This window comes from Hyla sarda, chromosome 7 (assembly GCF_029499605.1).
Source record: "Hyla sarda isolate aHylSar1 chromosome 7, aHylSar1.hap1, whole genome shotgun sequence".
In the NCBI taxonomy this organism is placed as follows: Eukaryota; Metazoa; Chordata; class Amphibia; order Anura; family Hylidae; genus Hyla; species Hyla sarda.
In genome coordinates this window covers 180,991,177-181,018,524 of record NC_079195.1, presented here as the reverse complement: position 1 = coordinate 181,018,524, position 27,348 = coordinate 180,991,177, and the positions used below count along the sequence as shown (strand labels likewise).

The window sequence follows — 27,348 nt, the reverse complement described above, 5'->3', positions numbered from 1 at the left end:
CATGTGAGGGAGCAAGATGTCATGATTGTACCATACCTGGACAACTTCCTGATCATTTCAGATTCAGGGGAGCTCCTGTTAAAGAAGATTCAAGAGGTGGGGGCCATTCCTGTGAAATTAGGTCTAGAAGTAAACTTAGACAAATCCCACTTAGTCCCAAGTCAAGTTTGTACTTCCCAGGTATAGGTCTGGATTCCAGGTGCAAGATCTCCTTCCTCCCGCAGCCAAAGATAGCCCTGATCCACGACAGAGTATCTCTTCTCATAGAGGAGGGTCAGATGTCCCTCAGACAAGCCATGTCCATTTTGGGTCTCCTCACCTCTTGCATCCCCGCCATCCAGTGGGCCCAGTATCATTCCAGGAAGCTGCATGAGGAGATTCTTTCTCAATGGGACAGGTCAGAGAGCTCATTAAATGACCTATTGGTTCTTTCAGCCTCGGTAAAAAGATCCCTCTCTTGGTGGTTAAAACAAAAGAACTTGGAGAGGGGGTCCCATGGGTAAAGAAGGAATAATTTCTTCTCACTACAGATGCAAGCACCTCGGGCTGGGGGGCTCAAGATGGTCCGCTAGTTTTACAGGGTCATTGGAGTACAGAGGAATCCCTGGAATCTCAAAATGTAAGAGAACTGAAAGCAGTTCTCTTTGCCATATCACAGTCTCTTCCCCTGGTTGCCGGGAAGGATTGAAAAATGATGACAGACAATTCTACCGTGGTAGCCTACATAAACCATCAGGGGGGTACCAGGTCCCCTGCTCTTGTACAACACAAATAGAGAAACAAAGCCGCACATCCACCATTTGTATTTTGATCTACTTGCTTCTCAGCATAATTTAAAAACTAGCAGGTTGTTAGTATTCATTTTGATCAAAAAGTAAAAGCCCACTCGCCACATCAAGGCCACCTAGTTAGAATGGGTCCCTAACCTAACACTGGCGTAGCTCCGGGCGGTGACCACCACCTCTGAGACACCATGCCCACAGGTGGAACGACCCAGGGGCCAAGCAGCCCCACTGCTGCCCGACCAAGCCCCTGGCTTTAGGCCACACCACCCCACAGGTCCCCTGCTCTGATGAGAACCTGTCATCACCTGTTAGGGCTAGCCGAGTTACATCTGTTTTACCTGTTCGCACTTCATCTGAAGGGTTCTCAGAACTGCATAGCGGATTATCTAAGCAAACATTATCTGAATCAGGGGGAATAGGAGCTGGATCAAGTAGTGGTTTCCCAGATTTGTCATCTATGGAGTCTTTCTCTTATAGATCTCTTTGCCTCCAGGTCAAACTAAGAAGCTAGTAAAATTCTTCTCTCTGTCCCCAGCAGATCGCCCCCTAGCTATAGATGCCTTCTCCCAGAATTGGGGAAGGTCTGCTATATGCCTTTCCCCCAATCAGGCTGTTACCAAGGGTCCTCAGGAAAATAAGACAAGACAGGGCTACAGTGATAGTTATCGCCCCCTTCTGGCCCAGGAGAGTCTGGTTCACATGGCTCTGGAAGCTGTCCGTTGTTCCCACCTGGATCCTTCCAGAATCCCTGAGCCTGCTACACTAAGGGCCAGTTTTTCCATCCAGAGATTTCCAATCTGCATCTGACGGCATGACTGTTGAGAGGTGAAGGATGCAAGGATCCTGATAAATTTGTATTATTTATATACAGATCTTTTATTCCTTGTATGACATATAATAGTTCTGCTTTCTAGTAATCGCAAGGCATAAGTTACACCAATCCATATAAGGGTACAGACCTTAAGTCACGTACATCCTGTTATTCTGCTTTGCTTAACTGCTGACGTGTAACTATTGTACAATTTTGATGTTTTCTAATTATATATACAGGCATATTGGTAAAAGTAAAACAGAGCGTTCTTAGACGGTATCCTGTGTGCTTGTATTCTTTCCACACCCGACAAGACGCTCTCCTGGCGCCAGTACAAGCCTTAAGCCAAATTGGACCTGGTACCAGGGGTACTGAGTAGACAGAGAACCTTTCAGCTGGGGGCTCGTCCGGGATCGAGAGGGTCATCCTCCGGACTGGTAAGAACCATATCCTTGTGTGGTATTGTCGACCCGGGGGGCACTGGCCATGTCTCGATCCCAGTAAGTATAACAGTTACTTACTTTCATATCGTGTCTGGGACACAATATTGACTTCTGTTCAGGGAACAGGCGAAATGAGGAACTAAGACTAATCTGACAATCCAGGGAGATTGTTGTCTAATTTGGCTTAATGCTTAAGAAACTTCTTGCACTTCTGTTTAGTGTTTTTTTCCCCTTAAGCTTAAGAAGAAACGTGAGTATACTAACCTTTGCCTTAATGTATAGAGTATAAGGTGCAAATTACTGTTATAATAATAACAATGATAATCTGCTGGTTCTCAGAACATCTGTAAGACGCCCCACCCTCCCGGCTAGAGGAAACTTTTTGACCTGGGATGTAGTGAAAGCAAGTGACAGTTTGTTCAGAGATACTACGCATGCTCAGTGATTGGTGCAATTAAATTAGAGAATCCCTACTCTGTTGAGAGGAATTTTCGGAGCCTTCACGGTTCAGTACAGCCACTCCAGAGACTGTGGTTTTGCACCAATTACAGAACATGGGTTCCAAATAATCTAAGTCATATCCTCCTCCCCTTCCCGGTGAAACATGTAAAAATGATGTGGCCCGAGTTAGCCCTACAGGATGGAACTTAGTGAATCCGTAGGTAGATGATATAGCTGGTTGGTCAGAATTCATGGAGGACTCCAGCCCATTCCCAAGGGAGGGGGCCAATGATAAATGCCACCTGACCCCCACACTAACAACTACATTTGTAATACTTGAGAAGGGTAGAGAGCGTATATGGAGAGAATTAGAAGAGGAACTTAACCAAGTTTTCTAACAAAAACCATCACTGCCCATTGCTGAATTTTGGAAAAGGTTCACAGAATGTTGGCGTTATGATGCAGGGCTGTGTAAATTGTTTTATAGGATTAGAGATTGTTGTCAGAAATAGAGACTCAACGTTTTGGTGGAAAAGCAGGTGATTTGTGAAGGGAAAAGCATGTGAAGCAGCGTGAGGTCTGTAGGATTAGCAGAGCTGAAACTGTTTGAATAAGTGAAGTAAAGATGAGCGTTCAGTGCTATGGAATACATTGATGTGGTAAATCGCTAGGAAAGCCCTGTGTATGTAGTCATATGATGGCATTCATAGGATGGTTCTTATGATATAAAGTATGTTGTATATGTGTGAGGTGTATTAATAAATCAGGAGTGTATAGAATATGGCCAGTGAATGTTTTCCCTGTAAAGCTGTTGTGTTGTAATGAAAATGGTGTTAAAAGAAAAAAATATTCACGTGGTATTAAATTGAACTATTTGATGATATTTCATAAATTTCTTGTCTTCACAGTAACACAGGGTTGATGCCAAAAAATGAAATGTATCAGCAAATGCGATTAATTGTCTGATTATATTACAGGAGTAATAAGAGTAGAAATTTGGCCAAGAAGAATATAATAAGATATAAAATAAATTTTTAAAAAAGTGATCACTATTTAATTGATAAATATTACTTTAGGCATTTAAAATCAAGCTAATGGTTTACTGGATTATAAACAATGCATATTGGAGATAATTATTTTAAAATTTTGGAGAGAGCTGTGTACACTTTTATTTTTTACATTCTTGGTGAGAATGTGGGCCCTGTGTGTTGTACCTTAAGTATTTGTAAATGTCGGTATTGTTACATGTTTCTTGTATGACTCTTGATGTAAAGTAACACAGTCAGTAACACATGTAATACTAGACATTTCATGGTGACTGGTGACATAGAGGTTTGGGAGGAGTAAGGCACGGTTTACAGGGAGCATGACAGCCTCTTCTTCTTCGGATCTGGTGTAATTTTGTTTTTCAGGGGATATATATGTATGTGTATATATATATGTGTATATATATGTCTACTGTTTGAAATTGAGTATGTTCATAGTACCTGTATATACAATACCCCGAGGGTGACCATTTAACCTTCCTTTCCTTTCGTATCATACCTGAATGCCCTGTAAACCTCCTGGGAAGAGACCTTACATGTAAACTCAAATTACATATCACTGCATCCCCGTCCAAGTTACAAGTCATGTCTGACCTCACACCTATAGTCACACCTGCAGGGTACTGTCCTGCAGGACATTATCCTGTTATGTCCCCGTCCCAGGTCCCACCTGAGGTAGACCCCATTGTCTGATCACATGGAGACCATGATGTGGGACACATTAACTGTACATCATACAAGGCAAGACTCAAACCAGACATTCTCCCAGTCTACCAAAAACAGTACCCCTTGTCACCGGAAAAAATCAAAGGTATCCGCCCTATGATCAAACATTTCCTACAAACTTGAGTTTAAGAACATACTGTCTCTCCCTACTGCACTCCAATTAATCCGGTCCCCAAACCCGATGGTACTGTCTGTTTTGTACAAGACCTGAGAGCCATCAACAGACTAATTGTGCCTATTGCCCCTATAGTTCCTGATGTCACCCAACTGTTGTCATCAATCCCAGCACAGGCAACTCATTTTTCTGTCCTCGATCTGAAGAATGCTTTCTTCTCGATCCCAGTGGACAAGGAGACCAGACTCCTTTTTGCTTTTTCCTTTGAGGGACTAAAGTTAACCTGGTGTAGAATGCCCATGGGGGATTGATGATTCACCAGTTGTCTTCAGCATTGTCCTCCAAGCCTTTTTGAAATCATGGCACGCCCCCCAGGGTTCTGTTCTCCTCCAATATGTTGATGATTTGTTACTGTATAGCTTCTCTGAGGAGGCCTGCCTTGAGGATGGTGTTGTGAACAGGTTGAATATCTGGGTTTTGTTCTGCCAAAAGGGAAAAGGGAGTTGAGCACGTCTAGAGTTCAGTCTGTAGCGGGCCTGGTCACCCCACACACCCAGAAGGAAATGCAATCTTTCTTGGGTATGATTAACTACTGCAGGCAGTGGATTCCCGACTGCTCATATTATGACAAAATCTTAAGAGATGCTACCCTGTCGGACAAACCAGATCTAATCAAATGGTCCTCATAAATGTACAAAGCTTTTAATGACAAGTCCAGGGCTAGGCCTCCCAGATTACAATTTGCCTTTCCACATGTATGCACAAGACAATTGTAAAACCATGGCGGGTGTGCTGACACAGTTTCACGGAGGTAATCTACGTCCTTGTGCCTTTTTTCTCAAAGGTGATGCCGTCTCCATACAGGGGATGCCAGCATGTCTGCGAGCTCTTGCTGCCTGTGCTATGGTTGTTGAACAAGCTACCATCCTCACTTTAGGACATGACACTACCTTGTACACTTCTCATGATGTTAACTCTCCTTAAAGAGCCTACATACAAAACACATGTCAGCACAACGGCTCTCTGGATATGAGGCAATTCTCCTCAGTAATCCATCCTTGAAAATAGTGTATGCCTCCCCTACATCTGGCCCTGCTCCAATATTCAACGCACTAGTTGGCCTGAAAATTCATGATGATGTAATGCCGGACATACATGACTCCTTGCAAGTCATCCACACTGATGCCTCACCCAGACCCGACCTCTCTTCAGTGCCCATACCTGATGCTTCAGAAGTCTTTGTAGATGGGTCATGCACCCGCCCCAATGACAATGTTTACCATGCCGGTTATGCTATTGTCCAATTACCTGACATTGTCCTCAAGACCCAGTCCATCCCCTATAAGTCCGCACAAGCTGCAGAACTCATCGCCCTCACAAGAACCTGTCACAGTTTACATGCACTTACCCTACAATCACAATTAGTCATCATTCACTGTAGGACACACACACGTGGGACTGATCACATTTCAAAGGGCAATGCTTTAGCAGACCACACCGCCAAACTGGCTGCTACACAACAACCTGCCTCACTGATGTTACCAGTTCTTACACCTCCTTTCCTCGAAGACACAAACACTTCTTCTCTCTCTCCAGTCCTCTGTTCCCAAACAAGAGGAATATGATTGGTGTTATCCGGTATTGCAGAAAAATCCTGTAACAGGATTGATCTATAAAGAGGGGAAACCATACATACCCCAACACAGTGCCCCAGTCTTTATTGCTCATTTCCACGGAGTAGGCCACAACAGCATCTCCACCACACACACCCTCCTCTCCCAACATTTTGACATCATGAATTTAAAACAACTGGTAAACGACTACATTAAACGTTGCCTCATATGTCTCAGGAACAGCCCCAATACACACCACTGTGTACAACACCAACACCTGCAGTACCCCACAACACCTTTCACTCACCTACAAATTGACTACACCCACATACCAAAAGGGAAACAAGAAAATGCCCTGGTCATCATAGACATGTTCTTCAGATGGCCTGAAGTATTCCCTACCAAGAGAGAAGATGCAAAAACCACTACACACATACTCACACAACACATCTTCCCCTCAATGGGGATTTTTACTTGTAATTGAGTCTGATCAGGGTCCAGCTTTCACCTCCAAACTAATTAGGGAAACCTCAAAGTTATTGAGAATAGACTGGAAGTTCCATGTCCCATATCATCCACAATCCTCAGAGATAGTAGAAAGAATGAGTAGAACAGTCAAGGACAAAATAAGAAAGGCCACAGGGGGCACCTTTGAGAAGTGGAAACAAGTCCTTCCCATCATACTCGCAGAAATTAGAATGACCCCCCATAAGACTTTAAAACTCTCCCCCTTTGAGATTCTCATAGGTAGGCCTTTCCCGACTCCATGGGCCCAACGACCACTTATAACAGAAGAAGGGGACCTCGACCAGATAAGGGAACAATATGTCACAGACCTTATCCAAACCCTTGATAAAGTAGAACAAAAAATTGTCTGTAATTCTCCTTCTCTCCCACAGGAACCAACACACCAGTTCCAGGAAGGCGACACTGTCCTGGTTAAGACTCTGTTGAAAGGAAAGAAGTACGGAGACTTCACCTTTGGACCCCCAACCACAGTTGTAGCCGTGACGAGGACGGCGGTCCTCACCGAAGACAGCCCTTCTTGGATCCACGCCTCTCGGATCAAACTCGTCCAACATCCACCAAAGGAGGTAATAATGGGGGCAGACAGCCCTGACCTTGAAAGCCTACTGAAAGATGTACCTGGCCTTGTTCTGGCAGATGGTCGAAGAAACTAATTCTCATGATGTTTGCATTAATGACTTTATTGACTTTGATTCACCCCACGGTGACTCTGCATAATGAATTTGAGAGACACCCAAGTCCCTCTACTTCACCGTCACTCAGCAGAGGGCTATACTGCCTACATAAAGACTTTTCAAAAGAAAATGTAAAACAAGAAAAACCAAGTTGTCTAAGTGACAACTGGTTTTAAGAGGGGATTGAAGGATGCAAGGATCCTGATAAATTCATATTATTTATATACAGATCTTTTATTCCTTGTATGACATATAACAGTTCTGCTTTCTAGTAACCGCAAGGCATAAGTTACACCAATCCATATAAGGGTACAGACCTTAAGTCACGTACATCCTGTTATTCTGCTTTGCTTAACTGCTGACGTGTAACTATTGTACAATTTTGATGTTTCCTAATTATATATACAGGCATATTGGTAAAAGTAAAACAGAGCGTTCTTAGACGGTATCCTGTGTGCTTGTATTTTTTCCACACCCGACAAGACGCTCTCCTGGCGCCAGTACAAGCCTTAAGCCAAATTGGACCTGGTACCAGGGGTACTGAGTAGACAGAGAACCTTTCAAGAGGGACATCCTGACTCAGAGGGGATTTTCAGACCAGGTGATCACGACCTTACTGGCCAGTTGTAAAAAGGTAACTTCTCAGATTTATTTAAGAATTTGGAAGGCGTTTTTTAGATTTATTGACTCTCCTTTTAATGTATTAGAGGCCCCTCATCGACCTGCCCCCTCAATGCAAGTCTATGGGAGGGGCCGAGGCAGCAGTCATGCCCCCTCCCATAGACTTGCTTTAAGGGGGCGGGGTGTAACGTCACGATACTCCATCGTCTGTATTGCCCGCCATCAGCCACTGAGCGATCCTCGCTCAGTGCAGCTGAACAGTGGGGGTGCTGTAGGAAAGATTGCAGGGGGGTCCCAAGCGATCAGACATCTTATCCCCTATCCTTTGGAGTACCCCTTTAAGACAGCAGTTAGATTGAGGCCAGTTATTAAACCTACTTCTCCTCCCTGGGATTTAAACTTAGTGTTAAATAGTCTCACTAAATCTCCCTTTGCAGGAAGTGTCCATAAAGATCCTTTCCCTTCAACTTGCTTTTCTACTAGCTTTCACATCAGCTAGACAAGTGGGGGAAATTACTGGTTTTACTATTAATGACTATTTTTGAAGATAAAGTAGTGTTATTCCCAGATCCTTCCTTCCTTGCTAAAGTGGTATCTGAATTCATTAGGTCCCATGTTGTAACTTTGCCCTCTTTTGGTGATAACCCTAAAAATAAAATAGATTTTAGAAGATGTGACTCGTTATTGCGTCTCGCAGCACATAGCAAAGACGCAGGGGACGCCACACCGGAGGCCAGAAGCAGCGCGGACCCGACCCCGGCAACAGGTAATTATACAACCGGGGATGGGGGAGGCAACGGGGCAGCGGCACCGGCAATGGGTGACGCTGCCCCTTCTCTCCCCCTGTCTATCGGCGCCGCTGCCCCATTGCCGGCGCCGCTTCTCTGCCGCTGACTATCGGCGCCGGCAATGGGGCACCGATAGCAAGGGGGAGAGAAGGGGCAGCGGTGCCGACAGCAGGGGGAGAGAAGCGGCGGCAGCAGGGCTCTAGACCCCAGGACAGGCAGGGGCAGAGAAGCCGGCAGCGACGGCAGGTCTCTGCACCTGCAAAAGCCGCTGCAGTTCATTGATTTAAAGCACCTGCTTTAAATCATTGAACTGCAGTGGCTTATCGGCGTATAACGCGGTATATGTTCGTTTGGCTCCTTGATACTTGCTTAAGAACTGGAGATTAGGGGCTGGCTCCATCCTTATGTAAATTAGTTCCTGTTCCTGTCCTGCAAATGAGTTGGTGGTCTCTCCAAGGGTGCCATCGTGGGCTCAACAAGAAACAATTACCAGTAAGAGTAATTTATGTTTTTCTGTCTGCACAGAGGCCACATTGTAACAGGTCCCTGCCTTGCCGGCTATGGTGTATGCTGCTAATGGACAATGGCTTGGAGGATTCCTACTTACCATTTCTATGACTGACTTCCGAACTAAACATACAGACCCCAAGTAAGCTTCCTCCTTTGCTGTTATGTAGACATATACCACTTTTGTAATGTGAACCTAGCCTTATAACTTAACTTTTCTGTGTAACATCTGCCCCCTTAATTATGTGTGCCTGTTGTACAGTATGCCTTGTGAAGTTTAAAACCTAATAAAAAATAGTCATGACATCTGAAAAATATATTATATGATACCCCCCCCCCCAAAAAAAAAACACCATTGGCATCTAGAAAATCTTCCTTTTGATGACAAACAAAAACAGTAAAAAGCTCCTGAATGGACACTCTCATTAAAACAAATTTTTGCTATTGCACTCCTCATTGTACTTTGTTTTTTGTTAAAAAAAAAAAAAAGGTTTCTATGTTTTGTGTTTAAAAAAAAGCTACCACTAGGTGTCTCCCTACTTGTCCAGAGCACATTTTCCCCCATCTTTTGCACAAACTTTGGACTCCTGCTGACCTGGCAGAAGTCCAAAAGCAGGAAATGCTGGGTAAGGGGGTCAGCCTTATCCAATCATAGCTCATCTCACACTGAACTGCTCTGGGCTGTGTGTAGCATAGTGAGGGAGGAAGTTCTCTTCTGTATGGCTTTAGATGATGTCATGCCTGCTGGGTAACAATCCATTCCCAGTCTGTTAATCTGACTGAGACTGAGCAGAAAATACAGAGCAATATCAGGGTAGAAATCTAAAAAATAATAACAATAAAAGCAGGGGGTGGTTTATCATGATGGGGGCAGTAAACTGGGAGGATTATAAAATTTAACAAGATCATAAGAGATACTCTTTAAGCAAAACAGCAGATTTTGACTTTATTAAATTTTGAAATACTTTATGTATAAAATCCACTAAAATAGTGAATGTTAGAAGTGTGCCCACATTATTACAGCGGCATCAGACCACAGCAAATAACCAGTTATTTTTTTTAATGCAGCTTAAATAAAAATTTCAAAGTAGACTATAACCAAAATGAGAAGAACATAAATAACATTTCATAAGTCAATGTCTAATATCACAAACTGTATAAAAAAAAACAACTCCAGATGAAATACTAACAACTATGGGTCAGGCTGGTTTACAATGGCACATTACAGATGCATTTTTGTGTCCATATTTTGGCTATAAGTCCACAACCAGACTGATAACTTGAATAGACACCTGTAACCACCCTAAGGGTATGTTCACACTGAGTAATTAGCTCAGAATTTTGTGCTGGAATTCCGCAGTGTGAACTCCTAACATTAGTGGGAATGGGACTTCCACAGACTGGTTCACACTGCAGAATTTCAGCGGCTGACAATTCGCCGCTGGAATTGATCCGCGCAAAGAACGAACATGTTCATTCTTTGCACGGTAGTCCACGAGCACTACATAGCCGTCAATGGTGACGGTGCAGTGCCGTGCAGTCCTGTCGAAGTACAGTATTTCTCACAGAAAAGAATTGCAGTAACACATGCTGTGCTATACACATGTTTATTCTCCTTGTGTGTATTGGAACTAAACCAAAAAAGGGAGGAAAAAAGCTAATTGGACATAATGTCACACCAAACTCCAAAAATGGGCTGTATAAAATTATTGGCACCCTTTACTTAATATTTGGTTGCACACCCTTTGGAAAAAGTAACTGAAATCAGTTGCTTCCTATAACCATCAATAAGCTTCTTACACCTCTCAGCCGGAATGTTGGACCACTCACTCTTCCTTTTGCAAACTGCTCCAGGTCTCTCTTATTGGAAGTGCGCCTTTTCCCAACAGCAATTTTAAGATCTCTCCACAGGTGTTCAATGGGATTTAGATCTGGACTCATTGCAGGCCACTTCAGGACTCTCCAGCGCTATGTTGCCATCCATTTCTGGGTGCTTTTTGACATATGTTTGGGGTCATTGTCCTACTGGAAGACCCAAGATCTCGGACGCAAACCCAGCTTTCTGACACTGGGTTGTACAGTGCGACCCAAAATCCCTTGGTAATCCTCAGATTTCATGATGCATTGCACACATCCAAAACATCATTAAACCTCCACCATATTTCACTGTAGGTACTGTGTTCTTTTCTTTGTAGGCCTCATTCCGTTTTCGATAAACAGTAGAATGATGTGCTTTACCAAAAAGCTCTATCTTGGTCTCATCTATCTACAAGACGTTTTCCCAGAGGGATTTTGGCTTACTCAAGTTCATTTTGGCAAAATGTAGTCTTGCTTTTTTATGTCTCTGTGTCAGCGGTGGGGTCCTCCTGGATCTCCTGCCATAGCGTTTCATTTCATTGAAATGTCGACAGATAGTTCGCTCTGACACTGATGCTCCCTGAGCCTGCAGGACAGCTTGAATATCTTTGGAACTTGTTTGGGGCTGCTTATCCACCATCTGGACTATCCTGCGTTGACACCTTTCATAATTTTTTCTCTTCCATCCACACCCAGGGAGATTAGCTACAGTGCCATGGGTTGCAAACTTGTGGACAATGTTGCACACTGTGGACAAAGGCAAATCTAGATATCTGGAGATGTACTTGTAACCTTGAGATTGTTGATATTTTTCTACAATTTTGGTTCTCAAGTCCTCAGACAGTTCTCTTCTTCTCTTTCTATTGTCCATGCTTAGTGTGGCACACATAGACACACAATGCAAAGACTAAGTGAACTTCTCTCCTTTTTATCTGCTTTCAGGTGTGATTTTTATATTGCCCACACCTGTTACTTGCCCCAGGTGAGTTTAAAGGAGCATCACATGCTCGAAACAATCTTATTTATCCACAATTTTGTCAAGCCCATTTTTGGAGTTTGGTGTGACATTATGTCCAATTTGCTTTTTTTCCCCTCCCTTTTTTGGTTTAGTTCCAATGCACACAAAGGGACTAAACATGTGTATAGCACAACATGTGTTACTGCAATCTTTTCTGTGAGAAATACTTCATTTTCTTGAAAAATTTCAGGGGTGCCAACATTTACGGCCATGACTGTATTTTGCCGGCTGCCGCCAGATGGAATCTCCGCTCGTGGAATTCTGGGAGCGGAGATTCCGTTCATATTACTCAATGTGAACAAACCCTAACAAAGTGAAATCTGCACAAGCTATATAACAGCTTACAAAATGTGCAAGTCTTTAATGTAAGAATAAGGAGGGCAACATTTCTATGATCATCTGGTGCAGAAGTGAACTACTAAACTGTTAAAAGGGGTATTCCTAAATCCAAAAGTTATCTCCAATCCATGAAATAGGGGATGACAAATCTGACTGCTGAGGTCCCAATCAATTTTAACCCATTAATGACCACGGGCGTATTTTTACGTCTGTGGCCGGCTTCCGAAATGTGAAGCGAGCTCAGAAGCTGAGCGCGCTTTGTATTTGCTGGGTCCCGGTTGCTATCAGCAACCAGGGCCCGCGGCTAATACCGGACATCGCCGATCGGGCTGATGTCCGGTATTAACCCTTTTTATCAATCTGTCAAAGTTTGCTGAAATATACCATGGTGTACTTCCAACAGGCTCATTAGGATAAATAAACCAAATTTGCTGAGCAGATTATTAGTTAGCCTTATGTATATTTTTTCCTGTTTTGGAAATGTGCTCTAAGCCTCTCTTTTCCGTTTCTTGATATGCCAAAAATGTTGTGTTATCTTAATCTTACAGCTATATGCCTTTTTCTGTTGTATGTTCATTCCCTCTCTCCCAGACCCCCCGCCCCCCCCAGTTGAGCACGCTTCGTATTTGCTGGGTCCTGGTTGCTATCAGCAACCCGGCTAATACCAGACATGGCCGATCGGGCTGATGTCCGGTATTAACCCTTTAGACGCCGCAATCAAAGTTGATTGTGGCATCTAAAACGAGAGAAATCAATGCCGGTTAGCTCAGCCCTTGGGGAAATTGTGTTAATTTATAAAGTGCCAACATTTTCCACAATGCTACATATGTATTATAATCACTCACATTGATCCCTGTCCTTTGCAGTCTAATTTCCTAATGTAGTCAACTCTTTACTATGTTTTTGCTCTAGTTACTTCTGCACCAAATAATCAAAGCGATATAGTTTCTCTGTATGCTGTCTCCAAAGATCAAGTGCATGAGTTCTTTGTCTTCTGCATTGCAGTAATGGTCAGGTAAGCACAATAATGTCTAATAATGACAATTATGCACCCAGATAAAACCTACAATGTGTTTCTTTAGGGCTTTTAGCATCCTATGATTGGAATCTGTCAGGTCTATTTCATGCTCAGAGCTCAAGTGTCAAGGAGGTGCTGCTGAGCTGCCACATGTATGCCTCCTCCCCCTACCTTGACTGATTGAGGTATAGAGCTCAGTGCTTGAGGCCAAGGGGAGGGGGTAGAGGTGGCATGCATGCTGCAGCACTGCACTGCCACCATAAAAGCTTATAAAGGAAAACAATTTTATAACTTTGCAAACAGCCATCGGCTAAGAGACAGATCATGTTTTATCTTCTGTGCATGCAGCTCTGAGCATTAATATAGAGCTTACAGTTTAGATCTTCACTGATCAGTAGTAGGAGATAGGAGAAGACTAAACGGCCACACACTCCTCTCCCTGCTCTGTGTCACATGATCAAGACACCATATATAGGCTTACAATGAGAGTGTGTCTCAATAATGTGACAGAGCCAGGAAAGATTACAAAGAGAACGGGCACCGCCTAAGTAAGCACAACATTGGGTGCTAGCAAGTTGCAGAAATATACATGTTAAACAAAAAAAAAAAAAAAAAAAAAGGAGAAGCTAGCAACTATAGTACTGCACACCAAAAAACAAAAAGTTTTTGTCATTTTAATTGTTTTTAAATGTCTGTGTCTTTATCACCTTTTTTTCTTATATGTGAAATAAAGAGATTTTCATGATATATGGTATCTTCTTTATTGTTTTTTGGTGTGCAGTACTATAGTTGCTAGCTTCTCCTCTTTTTTTTTTTTTTTTTTCCACAGAGCCAGGAAAGAACACTCTGAGCACAGACTTCTCCCGTCTCCTTTTCCTGATCGGTGAAGGTCTGAATATTCAGGCTCACGTCAAACAAAACTTTTGGCATGTCGCTAGGACCAAGTGGCAGTGCCCATTTAAGAATTCATTAACGCACGGTACATTTGTTGAAGAAGCTTCTACAACTGAAAACCAGTTCCATGTACCTGAATGGGATTGTGCCTGCGAAGACACATGGATTTCTGCAGTCCCCATTCAGATAATATAGGACTGTCTTAGAATTTCCGCATCAAATATACCATGTGAATTCAATATAATGATAGTGTTCAGAGAGAGGGGCTAAAAATGTATATGATAACACCATTAAGAAATGAGACATCAGTAATGAGTTTGTGTGCGGGTGATGTGAAGAAAGTTATGATCTTTGGATGAAATTATTACTTGCTTGCAGACTCACCGAGATTGTTAGGATATATGTGAAGTTGCTGATGTTTAATGAGGTGAGACTTTTGAGTGAAGCATCGCCCGCATTCGGTGCAAGGAAAGGGCCTCTCGCCTGTGTGAGTCCTATGATGTTTTGCTAGAGTCTCTTTGCGTGTAAAGCCCTTTCCACACACTGTACATGAAAAAAGTTCTTCACCTGTGTGGATTCTCTGGTGTATTATAAGATTAGACTTGCGTTTGAAATATTTTCCACAGTCAGGACAAGACAGCGTATCTTGACCATTGTGAACCTCTTGATGCACATCAAGACTTGATTTCATTGTGAAACACTTCCCGCACAACAAACAAGTGAACGGCTTTTCCCCTGTGTGAACTCTCAGATGTTGGACAAGTTTAGCTCTTTGAACAAAACCTTTTCCACACTCAGAACATGAATACGGATGCTCACCAGTGTGGACTTTTAGATGATTATCAAGATTTGATTTATTTCTAAAATATTTTCCGCAATGAGAACAAAAGAATGGCAGCTCCCCAGTGTGGATTCTCTGGTGTTTGAGGAGTGCAGTTTTCTGTGTGAAACTTTTCCCGCATTCTGAACATGAAAATGGCTGCTCACCTGTGTGTATTCTCTGGTGACTAATGAGGTTAGATTTTTTGGTAAAACATTTTCCACATTCCAAACAAGGGAATGGTTTCTCCCCTGTGTGCACAATCTGATGGGCATCAAGATTTGATTTAATTGTGAAACGTTTCCCGCACACAAGACAAGGAAAAGGCTTCTCTCCTGTGTGCGTCCGCTGATGTAAAAGGAGTTTAACTTTCTGTGGAAAACATTTGCCACAATCAAGACAAGAAAATGGCTTTTCTCCAGTGTGAATTAATTGATGTCGGAGAAGGTGTGACTTCTGCTTGAATCTTTTTCCACATTCAGAACAAGGATATATTTTGTCATTATCAATGTTATGTGTAATAATATCTATGTTCTCAAGGTAAGAGTGAGCTGAAGGTCGGTGAATGATGGTGTGCTCCAAGGTAGAGTGCTGAATGAAGTAATCATCTTCAGTGTTGTGATACAGACTTGTGTTTTGTTCAATATCATCATGTTCACCTAAAGGAATTACATAAAAACATTTAAGATAAAAATTACTAAATGGGACAAAACATCTAAACTTCTTTTAGTCTCACCCTTACTTGTTTTAGTCTATTGAGTAACTAGCTGTTTGGCATAAGTCCTAACAGGACCTGACTTCTCAGAGGTTTGTGGGGTACCCCACATGGTCTTGGATGGGATTTATACCTCAGGTAATAGACACTGAAATAATTTTGCTCTGTGTAATAGCCTTGTGTACATGTACCTTGGGTGCACACTTGTGTATTGGGATTGGTAATGGGCTAAGTGCAATATACTATATAAATCAACTATGTACCAAGTGCAATATACTATATGAATTAATTATTAACATGATAGTATAGGATCTGGTCCTGAGGTCTTCTACCCCCCCCCCCATACTTATATTCAAGGACTTATATACATGTAAAGTACCCCTGTATTTTGCGGGCTATATGTTTTTTTATGGATTTAGGGGATTTTCTTGTCCTTGTCTTGTATTAATTATTGTAGATATTTAATAAAATCATGAATGTTTTCATATTTTAGTGTACACATAAGTAAGGCTATGTACACACCACATATATGCTTGGGGTATCACTCATCAATCTATCAAAGTTTGCTGAAATATACCATGGTGTACTTCCAACAGGCGTATTAAGGTAAATAAACCAAATCTGCTTAGCAAATTAATTATTAGTTAGCCTTATGTATATTTTTTCCTGTTTTGGAAATGTGTTCTAAGCCTCTCTTTTCTGTTTCTTGATATGCCAAAAATGTTGTGTTATCTTAATCTTACAGCTATATGGCTCTTTTCTGTTGTATGTTCATTCCTTCTCTCCCAGATACGCACCTCCACCCCTCCCCCCCCCCACGCGCTCGAGTTTTTATGTTCTGTATCTCTCCCCATCCTATTTCATTTGCATGTTCAATAACTTTTGAATGTGAAAACAACCAATGCCCAGGAGCAGCTGTAGAGCGGGGATGGCAGTCAAGTATTACACATACTGTATGCTGTATATTGGAGTATTTTCTGAAGTTCATTTGGCTCTGACTCACCTGTGTTTGCGTCCGAAGCAATTGCTGCCTCCTTCCATAGATCTCCCCTTGTGTTTTCCTCATTATCATCTATATCTTCTACTTTAACAATAACCAAATCTTTAGTCTAAAGAGACATAAGGACAATCAAAAACTAATCCTAGAGTAATGTCTGTCTATAAGCTTTGCCACACCAATGAAAAGTTTAAAGAGTTATTTATATTATGAGCATTGGCCATCAGTAACAGATCAGGGAGTTTAAATGAAATATTTGATTGTTTTTTTTTTTTGCTGTTAATTTTTGCAATCCCCAAATCTAGTATGGCCTTCATGTTGGAAAAGGCAGTCCAGTGTGCATCTTGCACAATGTATGCAATCCTTGAACAGCAGTTTGAGGGTGCATATTGTTGTGTGAGATGTGTGCGAGTTGTTCATTTGGAAGCCCAGATCCTGGATCTAGGGAGCAACTGGCAACACTGAGACGCATTGACAACCTAGAGAAGAGTCTCCTGCTCACTAAGCAAGTACTTTCTGGGGTAGAGGTGGGGGAGGATAGTGGGACGGAGGCGCCGGAAAGTCAGGCAGTTAGCTGGGTTACAGTTAGAAAACGGGGTAGAGGGAAAAGTGTCAGGGAGGCTAGTCCTGAACTGGCACACCCCAACAAGTTTGCCCGGTTGGCAGATGTGGGGGATGCCATTTCAGAGCTAATAGTACTACAGCAAGACGCTGCCTCTGACCGCCAGGGGGGTGTCTGCTCCAGTAAGGAGGGAGGGAGGAGTGCAGGGCAGGCTAGACAAGTACTGGCAGTGGGGGAATCAATTATTAGGGGGACAGAAAGGGTGATCTGTCACAAAGACTGGGATCGCCGAACAGTGTGTTGTCTTCCTGGCGCTCGAGTCGCGGCACATCGCGGATCGGGTTGACAGGTTGCTGGGCGGGGCTGGAGAGGACCCAGCAGTCATGGTACATATTGGCACCAATGACAAAGTAAGAGGTAGGTGGAGTGTCCTTAAAAATGATTTCAGGGACTTAGGCCGCAAGCTTAAGGCAAGGACCTCCAAGGTAATATTTTCTGAAATATTACCTGTACCACGACCCACACCAGAGAGGCAGCGGGAGATAAGGGAGGTAAACAAGTGGCTCAGAAGCTGGTGTAGGAAGGAGGGGTTTGGGTTCATGGAGAACTGGGCTGACTTTGCTGTCGGTTACCGACTCTACCGTAGGAACGGACTGCACCTCAATGGGGAGGGTGCAGCTGTGCTCGGGGAGAAGATTGCTCGAAAGGTGGAGGAGTGTTTAAACTAGGGACTGGGGGGAAGGGAACCTACAACATAGAGGGGGAAGATAGTGTAGATAGAGAGGGGGAACTTACTAATGTACCTGGGGGTGGACCGGAGGGAGGGGTTCAAATAGTTAATAGGGATAGGCTTCATAGGAAAAAAAAACATACACCATTAAATTGCATGTTGACTAATGCCAGAAGTCTGTCCAATAAAACTGATGAACTGGAGTTGAAAATGTCTGAGGAGAATTATGACATAGTGGGTATAACAGAGACTTGGTTGGATGAATTCTGATAGGGGTTTGCTATAAGCCACCAAACATATTGGAAGACCCAGAAGATCATATACTGAGGCAAATAAACAAGGCAGCAGATCAGAATGATGTGATAATAATGGGGGATTTTAACTATCATGATATAAACTGGGAGACTGAGACCTGTGAATCTCATAAAGGAAACAGGTTTCTGATTATAGCTAAAGACAATTATCTGTCCCAAATGGTGCAGAGCCCCACCAGAGGGGGCGCCCTACTGGACTTAATATTAACCAACAGACCTGACAGAGTAACTAAGGTGCAAGTAGAAGGACACAATAGGAAATAGTGATCATAATATTATACATTATAACTTGTTCTTCAATAAGGGAATCTCTCAAGGGGCCACAAAAACAATGAACTTTAGGAAGGCAAAGTTCGATCAGCTCAGAGAAGCCCTTAAAGGGTTACTCCGCTCCCCAGTACCCGGAACATTGAGTTCCTGAACGCTGTGTGCGGGCTTCCGTGTTCACGCCAGCCCCCTCGTGACGTCACGCCCCGTCATGTGACATCATGTCCCGCCCCCTCAATGCAAGTCTATGGGAGGGGGTGTGAGGGGGTGGGCGTGAACACGGAAGCCCGCACACAGCGTTCAGGAACTCAATGTGAACATTGAGTTCCTGAATGCTTGGGATCGGAGTAACCCTTTAATGTAAAATGGGATAATGTCCTCAAAAACAAGAATACTGACACTAAATGGGAGACTTTTTTAAAAATATCTTAAATTCTCATTGTAAGATGTATATACCCTTTTGGGAATAAAAGGGTCAGAAATAAAAGAAAACCAATATGGATGAATAAAAATGTTAAGGGGGCAATAAATGACAAAAATAAATAATTTAAATGACTAAAACAGGACGGCAGTGAAGAAGCATTAAAAAGCTATAGAGAAAAATGTAAAATATGTAAAAAACAGATTAAAAGCCGCATAAAATAGAGAAAGAAAGACTCATTGCACAAGAGAGTAAAACTAACCCCAAAATGTTCTTTAACTATATAAATAGCAAAATAGTCAAAAATGAAAGTGTAGGCACTTTAAAAAATGATGAGGAAGAAATGATAAACGAGGATAAGGAAAAAGCAAATCGATTAAACACATTCTTCTCCACTGTGTTCACCGAGGAAAATGAAATACCAGGTGAAATACAGTGACATAAGGTAAACTCTGCAGTACAGGTCACCTGTCTAAACCAGGAAGAAGTACAGTGCCGCCTACAAAAAATCTAAATAGATAAATCACCAGGTCCAGATGGCATTCACCCCCGTGTTCTAAAGGAATTAAGTAATGTAATAGACAGACCCCTATTTTTAATATTCAGGGACTCTTTAGTGACAGGGACTGTTCCCCAGGACTGGCGCATGGCAAATGTGGTGCCAATATTTAAAAAGGGGTCATAGACCTGTTAGTTTAACCTCCGTTGTATGTAAATTGTTTGAGGGTTTTCTGAGGGATGTTATTTTGGAGTTTATTGATAAAAATAAATGTATGACCCCATATCAGCATGGCTTTATGGGGGATCGGTCCTGTTAAACTAACCTGATCAGCTTTTAATGAGGAGGTGAGCTCCAGACTGGACCAGGGGCAATCGCTGGATGTCGTATATCTGGATTTTTCCAAAGCATTTGATATGGTGCCACATAAAAGGTTGGTGCATAAAATGAGAAGGATTGGGCTGGGGGAGAATGTGTGCAAGTGGGTAAGTAACTGGCTCAGTGATAGGAAACAGAGGGTGGCTATTAATGGTACTTATTCTGATTGGGTGACTGTTACTAGTGGGGTACCACAGGGGTCCTTCTTGGGTCCTATTCTATTTAATTTATTAATTAATGACCTTGTAGAGGGGTTGAATAGTAAAGTAGCAATATTTGCAGATGATACTAAACTCTGTAAAGTAGTAAACACTATAGAGGACAGTGCACTGTTACAAATGGATCTGGATAGGTTGGAGGTTTGGGCTGGGAAGTGGCAGATAAGGTTCAGCACTGATAAATGTAAGGTAATGCACATGGAAAAGAAAAATTTGGGCTGGGATTATGTATTAAATGGGAGAACACTTGGGACGACTGACATGGAAAAGGACTTGGGAGTTTTAGTTAACAGTAAATTTAGCTGAAGTGACCAGTGTCGGACAGCTGCTGCCAAGGGACATAAAATCATGGGGTGCATCAATAGGGACATAGATACCCACGACAAGGAAATCATTCTACCACTGTACAAATCACTAGTCAGACCACACATAGAATACTGTGTACAGTACTGGGCACCAGTGTACAAGAAAGATATAGTGGAGCTGGGGAGGGTTCAAAGACGGGCAACCAGGGTAATACGGGGAATGGGAGGACTACAGTACCCAGAAAGATTATCAAAAGAAGGCTTAGGGGCGACCTAATAACTATGTATAAATATATCAGGGGCAGTACAGAGATCTCTCCCATGATCTATTCATACCCAGGACTGTATCTATAACAAGGGGGCATCCTCTACGTCTAGAGGAAAGAAGGTTTCTACACCAGCACAGACGGGGGTTCTTTACTGTAAGAGCAGTAACTGTGGAATTCTCTGCCTGAGCAGGGATTTATTCTGATGTCATATTTGGAGTCGGGAAGGAATTTTTACCTCTAATATGAGTTTTTTTTGCCTTCCTCTGGATCAACTCAGTAGGGACTCATTAGGGTTATAGGTTGAACTTGATGGACTCTGGTCTTTTTTCAACCTTATGAACCATGTAACTATGTGGATAGTGATAAGATACTGATGAACAATCCAGATGATAGGCCTTCAATATCGAGATTTTGGACAACCCCTTTTCAAGGTTCCAGGTTTAGGTTTCCATAAATAGGTCATAAAGTTTATGATTATTTTGATATATTGCTGACAGAGTGTAAAAAATAAAAAACATAAGTCATACTCGCCTACCTTGGTAGGCAAGTATTACTTGTTTTGTATTTTTACTGTTTCACCACCAACATGTCAAATTTTGTTTGAAACTGCAATGCCTCCCCCCCCAAGATGCTAAGACTTGATAAAACACATAGCGTAAAACAAGTAGAGTATATTCACCACTCTAAACTCTTAGCGCCATTTACCTCATGATCCTGTAAGAAGTCATCATTCTCGTCTGCACTATCCCAGTCTGTCTCTGGTGTATTTTCATCACTGGATCCATCTGTAGGGAATACACACTCAAAAGCTAAATACATCTCCAACCACATTTCTTTGAAGAGGACTTGAAAAACATAAGTTAGTATATGGTTTATATAGCTGATCACATATCTTTTTGTAGCATGTAGATTGTTCCACCGGTTCCTGAGTAATAGGGCTTTGTAGTCAAACTGACTATTCAGGTAATCCATCAGAGGGATGGAAACCATGATTATAATATGGTCTACATTCAGTGTGGTGACTGTGATGGGGGCGATCGACATGCTATAAAAAGATATGTGATCAGCCCCCTTAAGCTATGTAAAGGTTACACTGATTTTTTTATGACCACTGGTAACTTAATAGTCATCACAGCTCTTCCCTAATGGAGCAAAAATAAAAAGCAGCAAATACTGAATAAAATTAAGTGCAGGTAAACCCTTACATTAAATGATCTTTAATATGCTCCGTTTTTAAAGGTACTTTGGCAATGATATTTTAAAGTGTCAGTAATCCTGAGATAAGAGTCATAAAAGACTTCTCCATTTGAAAAGAATGTCCTTAGTGATCTCGGGTTTTCTGTGCTCACCTTATTAAAAGGGGGTACTGGTGGAAAACAATAATTTTTTTTAAATCAACTGGTGCCAGAAAGTTATACAGATTTGTAAATTACTTCTATATAAAAATCATAATCCTTCCAGTACTTATCAGCTGCTGTATGCTCCACAGGAAGTTGTGTAGTTATTTCCAGTCTGACCACAGTGCTCTCTGTTGTAACCTCTGTCCGTGTCAGGACCTGTCTGAAGCAGGAGAGGTTTTTTATAGGGATTTGCTCCTGCTCTAGAAAATTTGTTCCTGACAAGGACAAATGTGTCAGCAGAAAGCACTGTGGTCAGACTGGAAAGAACTACACAACTTCCTCTGGAGCATACAGCAGCTTATAAGTACTAGAAGGATTAAGATTTTTTTATAGAAGTAATATACAAATTTAACTTTCTGGCACCAGATTATTTGAAAAAAATTGTTTTCCACCGGAATAACTCTTTAAGGATTACTCCACTCATTTTATGTGCAGAAATTATCTTGGACATTCTTATGGCTGCCAACAATGTCCAATAGTTGCGCGGTTTCATAACTCCCATAAAAGGAAAAGTAGAGTGCCGCAGACACACAGTTTGGATTTTTTCTGCTCCCCGAACAACCCCTTTAACTTTAGTTTTACATGTAGCATTTTGGGTGTCATGTATAAAATGACATTAAAAACTGAATTGAAAATATTTTATTTCATATTATTAAAAAAAAAAACACAAAATACATGCACATTTCTGATAATGTAGGGATACATTAGGAAATCTAGGTTATGGCATTTTTTTATTACATTTTTTAAAGGCTTCTTACTGGTCAATGGTCTATTAGCTGAGACTTTTACCTGACACAGCAAATCGTAAACTAAATTGGTTCTCAAATGTTACCAAGACACTGGTTCCCATTGTTGTGTTCACCTCACGTCAAACTCCATAGTTTGGTCTTTCAAACAGATTGTTTACATGTCAATATTCACCTCTTCCAATATCTGTAGGCTTTTCCTCTTCCTTAAATTCCTGGATGACCTTCGTACAGATCTCATCTTCTCCCTCTAGTTCTTCAGGTTTAATGTCATCCGGGATCCCACTTTGGTTGTCCTCCATTATCACTGTCTTTTAGAGCAGTTTGTCATAGTCTCTGTAAGTTATAGATATATAAGTGAAATTACTTTAGCCGAGATCACAAAAGCCTTCTTTATGCAGTTTTTTGGGGATATTTTTAATTTTGGCTTATAAAAAAAACAGCATGCGCTTTTAGACATTTTTTTACATGGTGGTATATGTTTTTACAGACACATTTTTGATGTGCATGTTTTTTCAGGCTGTTTTTCATGCAGCCTGTTTGAAAGACTCAGAGAATGAACTGAGCTCTCGCTTTGCACGCTCAGTGCGCTCTGTTCATTCTGGGGTATTTTCATTTAGATTCTTGGGATTTTGGGGGCCACAGCAGTCAGACCCCTTCTGATCAGCTTGCTATCCTCTATGCTATGGAGGAAGAATAACTTCTTGATATGGGAATAGGACATAAGATTGGTAAGAGTAATGGACATGTAGTGTCCCTTTAAAAAGTAGTAGCAGGACATAAAGTAGATGAGATCCCTGTAGGTTTGGAAATTGGGTTGCAGAGTGTAATGAAAGTAAAGAACAGGTACCCCATGGCACGCGAAAGGGCAGTTTAAAAGACATGTAATTTGAGTGGGTCATGCTGAGTTGTGGGAGAGAACCTGTGGCAAAACCACCAAAAAATGAGATTGCATTTTCATAAATGTGCCCGGTCTACGAAGCATGCTGGAGAGCTGAATGCGCGTCATACTGGGTTGGTCCCAGCTGCTATTAGCAGACAGGACCCATGGCTAATGCCGGACATCACCAATCAGGCCAATGTCTGGCATTAAAGGAGATGTCTGGTGCGGACTATTCTTATTCCATCCTGCTCGGGCTGCAAAAAAAGAGTAAACAAACATTCACTTACCTTCCTACATTCCCCTGGAGCTCCTCAACAGCTGATCAGTCGGCTGGGCTGTCTGCTTCCTACTTCCCTTAGCCTGGGATGTCACACGGCGCTTTAGCCTATCACTGGCCGCAGGGGAGCTCTGGGGGAACGTAGGAAGGTAAGTGAAAGTTTGTTTTCTCTTTTTTTGCAGCCCGGGCAGGATGGAATAGGAATAGTCCGCACCGGACATCTCCTTTAATCCTTTCGACACTGTGTCACGATCACACCCTATCGGTCCAGCCAAGACGCTAGAGAGAGAGTGTGATGGTGCAAGGGTTAAAGCCACCAGACCTCTGGATATCCACTATTAGTCCCAGCAAGTCATCAAATTAACCCTTTGATAAACGTGTTTCACCAGAGCTTCCTTCAGAAAAGTGAGCTCTTATATTTAGAGATCAAAGACCAGAGCTGATTCATTAAACATTTAATCTGAAAAAAAAGTATCACAGTGCTACGTATAAAATAAACAAATGACATACAGGTACAAAAATATATAGAAGAGTTTGGCAAGACAAGTTCAGAAAACAAAACGAACAGTCCTTACAGCATAATGGTATAGCAGTCCTTGTGAGTGAGAGTCCAGCTGTATCTTAGGATGTCTTGTCAGGTTTTGCCACAGGCTTGAACAAATGTTTGACCGGCATCTCACTTTTAGAGTGGTTTTTCAGGAGGGAAAACTCCATCCCCCTCCCCTCTGATCCCACCAGGTGGGGGGCATCCCTCTTTCCTGGTCCCTTATCTCAGTTTGTTTTATGATGGCCAGAGTTCCTGACTTCAATGGAGACAGACCCCCCAATAAAACTGGAATACACTATAACAAATACACAGTCCCAATGACCCCTCACCCATGTCTTAGATTATACACAAATACAATTATAATACACATGTAGGATTCCAGTACCAGGCCTTGGGCCTGACACCAGTTGATTGCCGGTTAGGCACCAACATCCACCCGGATCACCCTCCTCCCTCTTAGAGCCCATTACATGGGGTGATTATTCCTCCTTACATGCGGAAGCCATTCACCCTTTGTTGGCTGCACACAACCCTGTATAATAAGGAAAGTGCGGCCAATAAAATATCAAAGTATAGGGCAATGTGAATGATCCAGGCTGCCTGACACTGACCAGCACTGGGGTGGAGGCAGACTGTGTATTACAACCCCTTATACATTGTAAAACACTATTAGGGCTGAGGTAATGAGGGGCCCCTAGGCAGCAGGATAGGGGCGGAGCTAACAGGACGTGACTTTTGCGGGGAGGAGCGTGCTCCACCAACCCTGCGGAGGATGGGCCTGTATAATCGGCATGTGCCACTCAGCTGTCACGTGATTAGGCTGCCGGGTCACGTAGGAGGCGGGCGGGAGGTTACCGTCTGCGGGTGACGGCCGAGGAGCCGAGAGAGCGTCATCGGAAGAGCAATGAGCAGAACAAGAAAAGCTCATAGTCCTTCCTGCTTCCGTGTGCCCCCTCTTCCCCCCCCGCATTTCCTAGCATCACTTCCGTCCTTTGAGGCGCAAACAGGAAGTCCTCAGCAGCTGCCGCGCCGCTACTTCTTCACAGCCTGAAGTGAAGGGTGAGCAGTAAAGCGGAGGGAAACTGGACAAGACACCCCGTGACCAGAAAGTCACCACCGGGCGGCTACAATGCCCTTATCCTCTGGTAATAGTCAGCGGCCCTCCTGACTGACCTATAGGAAATAATACAAGAAATAATTCACGGGTTCCATGACTCTGTCCATTTCATATCTATGGATAATCTTTATCCTGTACCCCAGTGCTTCCCAACCAGGGTGCCTCCAGCTTTTGCAAAACTACAACTCCCAGCATGCCCGGACAGCCAATGGCTGTCCGGGCATGCTGGGAGTTGTAGTTTTGCAACATCTGGAGGCACCCTGGTTGGGAAGCACTGCTGTACCCTAAAGGTATGTTCACACCTTACTGAATTTGCTTAGGGATCTGACGAGGCTGAAGTTGGTTTCTTTATTAGATGAGCGAATTTACAGTAAATTCGATTCGTCACGAACTTCTCGGCTCGGCAGTTGATGACTTATCCTGCATAAATGAGTTCAGCTTTCAGGTGCTCCGGTGGGCTGGAAAAGGTGGATACAGTCCTAGGAAAGAGTCTCCTAGGACTGTATCCACCTTTTCCAGCCCACGGGAGCACCTGAAAGCTGAACTCATTTACGCAGGATAAGACATCAACTGCCGAGCCGAGAAGTTCGTGACGAATCGAATTTACTGTAAATTCGCTCATCTCTATTTCTTATACATGACTATGAAAAATAAACCCTTTCTCCTCTTATTCTTTTGCAGTAAATCTGTTTTTTTTTTATACATAAATGTGAAATATTGGAACAATCAGATGAATAAATAAAAAAAATCCAGATTGTGTTTCTATTGAAAAAAACAATATTAAACAATGGATGAAAAAAAATCAGCATTTTGAATAAGTAACTGAGGAATTTAAGGGATTAAATGCCATTGGGCCACTGACCTAAGGGTGGAAATAGAAAGAGTAAGGGCCCCTCCATAATACCCAACTGTATCCAGCCTGGCCCAAACTGTGGATTGGCATTAAAACAGGTGCCAACCTTGCCAACTATATGCATTTTCTAGATTTTGAATAAGTAACTGAGGAATTTAAAGGGTAGCTCCCACCATCCGTTTTTCTTTTCTGCCCCTGCCTATTGCCCATCTATCCCTAACCCCCTCCCTGCCTTTACATTTTTTTTTTACTATATTAAAACGCCTTTTTGTCTGCCTGGTAGTGTGCTCACTACCAGGCAGACTTCCCCAGCAGGCGTGACGTCACTGATACCTGTTGGGGCTGACACTTCCGCCCTTAGTTCACTATACAGGGTGCCTCCAGCTGTTTCTCCACTACAACTCCCAGCTTGCCCTGACATCTACTGGCTGTCAGGGCATGCTGGGAGTTGTAGTGGGGAAACAGCTGGAGGCACCCTGTGGTGAAAACAATAACTTTGTTAGCACTGCGACGCTCCCCCGAACCCCCCCCCCCAATACCTCTAGTGCAGAGCCTGCCGAGGTGCTCCCCCCGAACCCCGCTCCCCCCCCCATACCTCTAGTGTAGAGCAGCGGCGGCAGAGCAGCAGTGGTGGTGGCGCTCCCCTGAAACCCCCCCCCCCCCCCCCCCCAATACCTCTAGTGCAGAGCAGTGGTGGCGCAAACTGTGGATTGGCAGGAGAACAGGTGTCAACCTTGCCAACTATATACATTTTTAGCATTTTGAATAAGTAACTGGTGATTTTAAGGGGTCCAACACAGTTGGGC

General features: G+C 42.8%; 1 protein-coding gene across 1 annotated transcript; it reads right to left on the bottom strand.

Annotated features, from left to right (window-relative positions):
* Positions 1–10,023: 10,023 nt before the first annotated feature.
* Positions 10,024–25,855, bottom strand: LOC130282833 (zinc finger protein OZF-like). Its single transcript, XM_056531658.1, has 5 exons — positions 24,601–25,855; positions 23,041–23,201; positions 21,425–21,504; positions 16,763–16,868; positions 10,024–15,703 (listed from the first exon to the last, which is right to left on the bottom strand). Exons 2-5 carry the CDS (start codon positions 23,165–23,167, stop codon positions 14,589–14,591), a joined length of 1,428 nt encoding a protein of 475 aa, XP_056387633.1. The 5' UTR covers positions 23,168–23,201; positions 24,601–25,855; the 3' UTR covers positions 10,024–14,588.
* Between the last annotated feature and the right edge of the window lie 1,493 nt (positions 25,856–27,348).

What these genes read in the sequence shown, in the direction of transcription:
- LOC130282833 (XM_056531658.1), bottom strand. Translation starts at nt 23,167, where the DNA reads ATGGAGGACAACCAAAGTGGGATCCCGGATGACATTAAACCTGAAGAA. An exon ending in ACTTCTTACAGGATCATGAG is followed by an intron (nt 16,869 to 21,424) that starts GTAAATGGCGCT and finishes ATGTCTCTTTAG; the next exon opens with ACTAAAGATTTGGTTATTGT. An exon ending in TGCTTCGGACGCAAACACAG is followed by an intron (nt 15,704 to 16,762) that starts GTGAGTCAGAGC and finishes TAATTCCTTTAG; the next exon opens with GTGAACATGATGATATTGAA.